The 9,819-nt window shown below is 47.2% G+C and overlaps 1 protein-coding gene across 6 annotated transcripts in view; it reads left to right on the top strand.

Moving 5' to 3' along the window:
• Nucleotides 1–1,509: 1,509 nt before the first annotated feature.
• Nucleotides 1,510–9,819, top strand: part of PPID (peptidylprolyl isomerase D) — a 49,286-nt gene continuing 40,976 nt past the window's right edge. For 3 of the 6 annotated variants that reach the window (XM_048847536.2, XM_048847533.2, XM_048847535.2), the window contains exons 1-3: nucleotides 1,511–1,693; nucleotides 5,206–5,346; nucleotides 7,079–7,185. In XM_048847536.2, the coding sequence (XP_048703493.1) occupies nucleotides 1,627–1,693; nucleotides 5,206–5,346; nucleotides 7,079–7,185 (315 nt within the window). In that variant the 5' untranslated portion in view covers nucleotides 1,511–1,626. Of the gene's footprint in view, nucleotides 1,694–5,205; nucleotides 5,347–7,078; nucleotides 7,186–9,819 lie in introns of all 6 variants that reach the window. The other 3 variants (XM_048847531.2, XM_048847532.2, XM_048847534.2) reach the window with 2 other exon arrangements.

The following is a 9,819-nucleotide window of genomic DNA, read 5'->3' as shown; positions in this document are numbered from 1 at the left end:
ATATAAAGGCACTCAAAATTATCATGACCCTGTGTCATCAGTACACCAGTGACAGACCGCTCTACTTCGTTTTATCTTTTGATCTTGGAACTACTGTCCCCACACTCTATTAGTGTCTGGCTGGCACATATTAAGAGATGGATGAGAGCCAGCTTGATGCAGCTCAAACCAGACAACATAGAGGTGATACTAATTAGTGGGGAAAGTGCTCTAAGGACCTGGTGAAGTGTGAATGCTGATCTATAGCTATCTGTCCAGCCATTACAATGTGCTCTGCATTTAAGGGGTTTCACTAGAACATCAATGTCTACCCTGTATTAAGAAGAAAATTTGTACACCAGGTCCTCAAAGTTCTTTCCCAATCAGTATCACTTCCATCTTGTTTTATATTGAAAATATGTTCCCCAAGCCATGCCCCAGGATTTTAAAACTGGTAATAAATAATAAGATAACAAAAATGACTTTCCCCTCAAGCATTTTGATGTTAGGGTTGATTTTTTGGGGGCTCAGAACTACAAAGCATTGTTACTGTGCAGACTTCACAAGAGACTGTCAAAGGGTGCAGCAAAAGACATTTTATCTAGTTAATTTTAATTTGGAAACAGTAAAAAAAATTAAACCCAATATAAAGTTAAATACTTCAACATACAACCACCCAAAGGTTTCCTAGTATATTGCTTACTAGAAATTTGCAGTCTTACAATTTAAAGTCCATCAAGCTGCCCAAAACTGGAGAAAGGATCAAGGGCTAAAAAGTTGTCTCCAACTCCAGTCCTGCTTCCAGAAGAGGAGGAGGGAAATTTAGCCATGAATTGTGAGATACCCCCAACCACTTGCTTGTCATGTGCATGCTTACATTTGGTTCGTTTGGATTTTTTGTGTAGAAATCCCCTCCTGGCCTTTTAGATGTGACACAGTTTCAGCAGCATCTCTGTGTCCATGCAGGATATTAATATTGTTAGGAGTGCATGTCTTTACACTAGATTACTTTGTGACCTGGGGGCATCAAGGTGTCAATTGCCCCATGCTGGCAGAGAAATCAGGGACTGGTGGTCTCCTCAAACTGGCACAAGGGCCCAGATCCAAAAAGCCTAAATATCTTCGAGGCTGTGGGCCAATGTGACTGGCAGGAAATCTCAATGATTCAGTGAGCCAACGCACAAAAAGCAAAATCCTCTATCAGCAGAGGACGAGAAGCGCATCTACACGGGACGGGGTCCCCACGTCTCCCCCAGTTACTCAGACTTAAGCAAGCGTGAGAAACGAAGGACACAGGGCACCCAGTGCAACGTTTGGTGTGTCCCGTCATGAGGTTACCCCCACGCCGTCCCTAAAATAGGGGGCTAGGAGCAGCAGCTGCCAAGATAGACGGACGCTGCTCGTCTGCACTCTCGGTGCATCGGACAGGGAAGGCTCGTGTGCGGTCACATGGGCCCCTCCGGCTGCACGGTTCTCTGCGCCGACTAGCCTGGGAGAGGCTTACAGGCAGCAGCAGGGGGCGGGCCCGAGCCCGAGCCCGAGCCCAACGCCCGCCGCTATTCTCCCGATCCCGGCGAAACGGAAGCCAAGTCAGTGCACGTGGCCGGGCGGGGAGGAGCGACCAGCGGAGCCGCCGGTAGCTGGAGCATGGCGCCCCCGTCCCCGGTCGCCAACCCCAGGGTCTTCTTCGATGTGGACGCCGGAGGCGAACGAGGTGCGTGAGGACATGGAAGGTTCCCGGGCAGGGAGGGGCGGCGGCGGCGGCAGGTTGCCCTGGAGAACGGGCGCGAGACCCCGGGGACGGCAGCTGGGCGGCCGCGGGGGCGGAGGGTTGTCGGCGGGCAGCCCCGCGGCAGCGCCCCCGGGGCTGCGGCTCGCCAGCCCCCTCCCCCGGAGGGCGGGGTAGACGGGAAGGGGCAGCGGCCGCGGTCCCTCCGCGCCTGGCCCGGGCACCCCGGCGGCCCTTGTGCCGCCCCCGCCCCCAAGCTGCTTTGTGCCTGTAGCGCGTCGGGCGGGGAGTCCCGGTTCGGGGAGCGGAGGGGGGCTGGTCCCGCGAGCTTGCCGGGGGCTCCTGTAGGGCAGCCCCCTCGTCTCCGAGAAGGGCTTTGTGGCTGTCACTGTGCAGGGCCTGAGCGCTGCCAGCCCAGCCCAGCCCCCGGTCGCGGCCTGCGTGCTCCGGGGACAGCCCCGAGGGTCTCAAAATGTTCGGCTACGTGTGGCGCCCTATCTGGCTACAGGCTTAAGGAAGGCAGGTTGACTTACAGCCGCCGCAGTAATTATTGTGGTGGTGGCGGATGGCCATCTTACCCTCCCTTCTTCTGGCCTTGGTGCGCAGCCTCACCAGGAGCGCTTCCAGTGACTGAAGAGGGGAGCCCAGCTGCCCCCCGCCGGTGCGGGCTTCTCACCTTCCCGCGCCCAGCTGGGAGTGGAGGGGCGCGCAGCTTAGCGCTGAGACCCAGCAGCAGCCCAGCTGGGGAGCCAGGAGCCTGCTTTCTTGTCAGTTTCAGGGCTCCCCGAACCCCGAAATGGACAAGACAGCCAGTGTAAGGAATGCATAAATGACACAGATACTGTGTCACCCTAACTACAGTGTACCAACATAAGCCTCTTGTGGAGGTCTTGGTGTAGTAGGGCACTTGCATTGGTGGGAGCAAGCCTGCAGTGTAGACACTTGACATAGGCCAGCATAAGCTGCGTTATGTCAGCCTAACTTGGGGTGGCCAACCTGTGGGTCCAGAGCCACATGCGGCTCTTCAGAAGTTAATATGTATCTGCTTGTATAGGCACCGACTCGGGGGCTGGAGCGACAGGTGCCAACTTTCCAATGTGCCGGGGGGTGCTCACTGCTCAACCCCTGGTTCTGCCACAGGCCCTGCCCCCACTCCACCTCTTCCTGCCCCCTCCTCTGAGCCTGCCCTGTCCTTGCTCCTCCTCCTCCCCCACCCACTTACAGGCCACGAAACAGCTGATCAGCGGGGCTGCTGGTGGCGGGAGGCGCTGGGAGTGCGGTTGGAGGAGGTGATGGGGGGCTGCTGACATATTACTGTGGCTCTTTGGCTATGTACATTGGTAAATTATGGCTCCTTCTCAGGCTCAGGTTGGCCACCCCTGACCTAACTCTTTAGTGTAGACCAAGCCTGGGCCACACAGGCAGCCAGCCAGCACTTACGTTCTGTACAGCTCTGAGTGAGCCACATTGAATCCAGCAGCTTGCCAGCCATGATCTCAGACTGCTCTTTTCTGTACCAGACTTGGCTGATGTGATCCCTCACGTCCTGAACTTTCCCAAGCCCCTGTGCTGTGCAGCATTGAGAGGAATACAATGATCTGTTTACTCCTTTAAAGAGACAAATCCCACCAGCTTGCCATATTCACTGGCATTAACGTTTACTGTCATTTAAACACCTTGCCGTTGGTTTAGATCAATAGTAAAACATGTTTAATTAACAAAAGAAGATAGGCTTTTAAGTGAGTTCAAGAATAAAAGTTGGAAATGGTTATAAGCAAATAAAAGTGAAAACACACATCTAAAAGTCTAAACCATAATTTAGCAAGGTACAGGCTTTGTTCAAGCAGGTACCTCATCTATAGTGAGATTCTAGAGACTTCAGTGCCCACCTTGGTTGAAGGACCTCTTTCCCAGTTTCCAAGAGCTCTGCTCCCATGTGTCTATCTAACGATGGACACAAAGATGGTTTCTGTCCTTGCTTATATCTTCCAGAGTGGCTGAAAACCAACCCTGCATGGCCACCCTGGTTTTCAGCCAAAATATTTTTGTTTTGATATTTCAGCAAAAGTAGTTATCTTCCATGGAAAATGACGACAAAAAAGAAAAAGCAGTTGAAATTTTCCATGGAAGCAAAACTCTATTTTCCCAACATGTTCTAACAAGAATACGTGCTGCACAAATCTGGTGCACTTTTAAGTCTATGTGAGTCCTGTGAGCATGTCCAAGGGCAGAATTTGAGTCGTATATACGTGTGGATTGTTTTCTAATAGTTTTTAGACACATCTGTCATGGTCTCCCCCTTAACCAGTTCATGGTGCCAGTTTTTCACTGACTGTATCTATGGCAGGAGTGGGCAAACTTTTTGGCCCGAGGGCCACATCTGGGTGGAGAAATTGCATGCGGGGCCGGGGCAGGGGGTTGGAGTGAGTGAGGGGTGTGTGTGGGGGGTGTGGTGTGCAGGAAGGGGCTCGGGGCAAGGGGTTGGGGCAGAGGAGGATTGCAGAAGGTATGAGGGGGCTCAGGCAGGGGGTTGGGGTGCAGAAGTGGTGTGGGTTGCGGCAGGGGGCTCAGGGCAGGGAGTTGGGGTACAGGAGGGATGAGGGGTGCAGCAGGGGGCTCAGGGCAGGGAGTTGGGGTGCAGAAGTGGTGCAGGTTGCAGCAGGGGGCTCAGGGCAGGGGGTTGGGGTACAGGAGGGATGAGGGGTGCGGCAGGGGGCTCAGGGCAGGGGGTTGGGGCACAGGAGGGATGAGGGGTGCGGCGGGGGCTCAGGGCAGGGGGTTGGGGTACAGGAGGGATGAGGGGTGCGGCAGGGGGCTCAGGGCAGGGGGTTGGGCTCCAGTCCAGCGCTGCTTACCTGGAGTGGCTCCGGGGTGGCAATGGCGTGCACTGGGGCCAGGGCAGGCTCCCTGCCTGCCCTGGCCCTGCGCCGCTCCCAGAAGCGGCCGGCACCATGTCCCTATGGCCCCTTAGTGCGCAGCCCTTGCCTGTGGGTACCTCCCCCGAAGCTCCCATTGGCCACGGTTCCCCATTCCCAGCCAGTGGGAGCTGCGGGGGGCAGTACCTGGAAGCGAGGGCAGTGCACGGAGCCCTCTCCTTCTTCCCTCCCCCCCCCCCGCGCCTTGGGGCCACAGGGACATGGTGCTGGCTGCTTCTGGGAATGGTGCGAGGCCCGCGGCGCCATAGGGGTGGCAATGCCGCAGGCCATAGTTTGCCCACCCCAATCTATGATAACAAACATTGTAGCTGTAATTCACTAGCTCTATCCATGGTAGCAGTAGGAGGGATATGGAAAATTGTATATTTTAAGGATTAGATTAGTTTAACAATGGCTTAAATACTGTTAATTCAATCATTAATTCCCCCCCTGCTCTCCACTCCTCTTCCACACTTACAGATCTGCTATATAAACATGTTTGTCTTGAGATGCTGGGCTCCTCCACTTGTTTGTCAGGATTGGACTGAAATGTGTGCGCACTCTTTCTCTCTCATATTCCAGTTGGTCGAATTGTCTTAGAATTGTTTGCAGATGTTGTGCCCAAAACTGCTGAAAATTTTCGTGCACTATGTACAGGAGAAAAAGGGATAGGGCCTACAACTGGAAAGCCTCTTCATTATAAAGGATGCCCTTTCCATAGAAGTAAGTTTGAATCATCTTTATTTTGTTGTTCTTTTCCCATTTTCTGTTTAAGTTGCATAATATTAACAGTTGACTTCAAGTATTTTAAAACCAGTTTTATTTCAATATTGGGCGGGTAGGGATGTGTGTGGATTTCTAACAGTGATCAATACTTAAGTTATGGGCTGATATGGCTTTCATGGAACTCAGGGAGAGTTTTCTTGGACTTTCAATATTTAAATCCTTTTGAGTTAGTGATTTAGAAAGGAAAAAAAGAAAACGCAGAGCCAAGCTACAGTAGAAATATTAAAAGTGATTTAGCATAACATATGGTATTTCTAAAATGAACTCATTAGCTATTTTGGTTTAATATAAGAGTTTTCAGTTCAGAAAAGTAATGGATTCGAGAATAGTAGAAATGCATTATTTATCCCTCTTTATTTTATCTTCTGTCTACCTTGACCATGTTTTTGTAGAGAGTGCATCAATAGCTGGTCGTAGGCTTGCTCCAATGGCAGTAGTACAGCTGTGGGAGTCTTTCCACTGACTTCATTGGGCTTTGGGTACGACCCAGTGTGAGCAAGGGATTTTCTTTGCTGCTGCTTACTCGTGTTTTTCTCCACAACAGCTGGTAGTGGAGGATATTAGGAAGGATTTTTATCTGTGGACTTTTTGTGGGTTTTGTGTGTACATGTTATGCTTTTCTAGAACATCCCACAGTCAATGCTGTAGGCTTCCTAATATGAAACTGCATTATAATAAATAAGAAATCATTAGTTGATGTGAAAAAAAATGTTTTTATCCCAGCTTGCTCTGTTGTAATTGTGGACTTTTCTTCATATGTTGAGGAACTAGACTATTAAAGCTTTGGAAAATACATTGCTCTAAAACAATTATTATACTCTGGGACATAAGATTTTTGAAGTTATTAATTTTATTTTTTAACTGTCATCCAAGAATCTCAAAGTGCTTTATGAAAATGGGATAATAATTCTTTACTCATGTTACAGATGGAGAAATTGAGACTCAGGGAAGTAAAATAGCTCACCCAAAGTCACGCTATCCGTGACAATCTGGAATAGAAACTAGGCCTTCTGACACCCTGACCCTTGTACTTTCACTTAGGTGATGCTGTTTGACATTTGCAGATATAAATGATTCATTTAATAAATGATTCATTTAATGAACTATTTTATTGAGAGTGATAAATAGGTTAAATGGTTTTCCTGTTGAGGTGTGAGAATCAAGTGTTGTTCAAAAAGCTGAAAATGGATAATTCGAGGGAATCTGATAACTAAGAAATCTTGTTCACTTTTGTTTGGGTATAACTGACTCGCCTGACTGTTTTGCTGATCATGATTCCCTCTCTACAGTACCCTCAAGATTACACTTCTGTTGCCCGTCCTTCTCTTGCGTAAAATAATTGTAAAAATATGTAGGATGTAGATGCAAGTTATCATCAAACCATGCTATATACTAAGGATATATGGCTTATTTCTGGTATTGCACAATTATGTGCCCAGTGAGAAATTTGATTGATTGTTAGCCATTTTGCTTTTTCTATATTAAGCCACAAGAAGTTGTGAATTTCTGGTTGTAACTATGGAAGTGTTCAGGGGATTCTTGCTCATATAAGAAAGGAATTAAGGCTCATGTTGATGAAGTGGGGTTGGTCTTCACCCTTGAATGTAATCCTGCTTAACATTCTTCCTGCTTTGACACCATCTCTTATGACTCATTTTCTACTTAATAGTTATTAAGAAATTCATGATCCAGGGTGGAGACTTCTCAAATCAAAATGGCACAGGTGGAGAAAGTATATATGGAGAAAAATTCGAAGATGAAAACTTTCATTATAAGGTAAAGTAGTTAAAAATGCTAAATGGAATCAGGTTTTGAAATTAGGGTGGTTTGGTTCTTATTACTCCAGTGGAATCTTAGTACACGTATTATGATCTATGATGATGATGTCGGTCTATGAGGAGGTGAAGAAAGTTGTAGGAGCTTTACCTGTAAAATATTTCAGTTTTAGGGGAAAGACTATCACTCCTACAAAACAAGGGCAGCAGCACTTTAAATTCTCTTCATAATTTTAAAAATCATGAACAAAATGACATAATTAAATTGTGCAGTGTGTACCTTGGCTGAAGGAGAGGAAATATTCCATAATAAAATTATTGCATTGAATATTAGAGGAACTTTATTTCTGGAGCAAAATTTCATATACAGTGGTTTTGAATTAAATAAATCCTATGGGTTTTGTCATCATATATTTGTGATTTTAAAACAAGGGATTTCTCGCATTTAATCTTGTAAATTCAGAAGGAGGAATCTGTTGCATCACATCTTTTCCATTTTTCCGTAAATACTGGATTAATGTCGTCTTTGCAGAATCCAGCAGAAGCAAAATTTAGGCAGGTTGAGAGAAAGTATTTACTTCCATGCAAATATCTTCCATAACAGGAAAAGAAACATTAATAAAGACTATTTTATATTCATGTTTTTGCACTCCTAAGTTTGCGTTAGTTGGAAAGTCTTGCTGTAAAGAAAACTTTAAGTGTCTGTGGGTGTGGATTCCATTATAGGTGCACCTGCAGCTCATGCATGCAAGATGGGATTTTTTTAAATAGAAGTTTCCATGGGGGGCCATGCTTACACCCAGTGTCTTCTCGTGCTCCTGTGCAAGAACATAAAGGGTAGCATGACCATGACCCTCACTCAACTCCTTCTTACTACCTGTGACAAAGAGATGGAAGTCAGCAAGTGTCTGCCCCACTACTCCTAAGCTTCAAACTCGTTCCTTTTCAAACTTTTTGGTGAAGAAAAAGAGAAGAAGAGACCCCATCTACACCTCCCCATACAGCAGGGCTAGGCACCCTGAACCTACTGGTCTGGTGGATTCCAAATCATCCAGTTGAAACCCTTCCTGGCCTGTGACAGACTTACCTTACTGGTCGAAGGACACAGTAAATGACTGTTCTGTTGAGGGGAAAGTCGCATCCCCAATAAATATGTGCCATGCTAATTTTTCTCCTCAAGGACTTGCAAGTTGAGGGATGTACAGCTGTAACTGCACCTACTCGAACAATTGATAAATGCCACCGTGGAGCCTACCACAGTTCCAAAGAATGGGAAGGTTCATCTTCAGCGAGTGCTCCATTGACTAGACACTACTCCACAGCATCAAGCAGCGACAGGAAAGAAAACAGTCAAAAACTGTGCCAACCACATTGGCATTAGGGCCATCGACATTGGCACCAATAACTTTATTGGACTGCGGCTGGTTGACTCAGCACTGCCAAATAGAAGAGTTTCTCAATATGGGCAGCTCAACCCCAGTCTTGATACCAGAGATCCATGATACTTACTGCACCTCCAATAAGCCAGTCTTTCTCTCAACTCCTTTAAAATCCACCTTAGTGATTTCAGCTTGTCACCTGCTGGAGCAAATCCTGCTCTGTCTTCTCTCACCCCATGGTATCAGTTCCTTAAAGGGCTACTATGCAATTCCCCACCAAACAGAGGATGCATTTGAGCATCTGTCAGTATTCTCCCTATGTTACCTTACTCTGAAGATGATCTTCCTAGTCGCTATCACTTGAGCCAGCAAAGTGACTGGCGCTTCAGGCTGAATCTCCCTGTATAACATTCCATAGGGACAAGGTGGTGCTAAAACCTCATCTGAAATACATCCTTAAGGTGATGTCAGAATTTCCATCTGAACCAATTCTATCAAGCTACTTGTCTTCTTCATGAAAGCACATTTGGCACCAGTTGAAAAGAATTGCACATACTGGATGTGTCCAGGACTCTGCTTTTTTCACTGACAGGACCAAAGCATTCAGACATCCCCCTCCTGGGATGTTTCTGGTTAGAGGTGTTCCAAAGGTCAAGCCATTTCATCACAAGATATTAAAATGGATTACTCAGTGCATTTCTTTGTATTACCAGTCAACTGTTGTACCTCTCCCACCAAACATACAAACTCACTCCATCAGAACTCAAGTGACATCTTCTGCCTGTTTCAGAAGTGTGCCAGTATCAGAGATCTACAAAGCAGCAACATGGACCTTTGTCAAACACTGTGCTTCAAACTTAGCTACTAGGTCAGTTGCCAAGTTCAGGAGGACAGTCAGTATTCTACTGAGGCAGCTGAAACTCCTAATTTCCACCATCCTGAAGGGATACTGCTTGCCGGCCACCTATTGTTAGACCCATATTGACACATACTCCAAGAAGAAAGAATTGGTACTTACCCTACAGTAACTGTGATTCTTTGAGGATGTTCTTTTGAGGCCAGTGTGGATCCCATGACGTACTTTCCATTCCTGCTTTCCAGAGTCCTCGTCTACCATGGGCTTTGAAGTGTGAGGAACTTGAGGGAGGGTTGCGGATGTCCAACCCTTTTTGTCCTCATACTGGAGCACAAGGAGCCACAGGTCACATGTATAACTTTGCAAGACAGTGGTCTAAAAATCAATCTTACATACATGA

This window comes from Caretta caretta, chromosome 4 (genome assembly GCF_965140235.1).
Source record: "Caretta caretta isolate rCarCar2 chromosome 4, rCarCar1.hap1, whole genome shotgun sequence".
In the NCBI taxonomy this organism is placed as follows: domain Eukaryota; kingdom Metazoa; phylum Chordata; order Testudines; family Cheloniidae; genus Caretta; species Caretta caretta.
The sequence above is the reverse complement of the archived record's forward strand: the minus strand, read 5'-3'. Positions and strand labels throughout refer to the sequence as shown.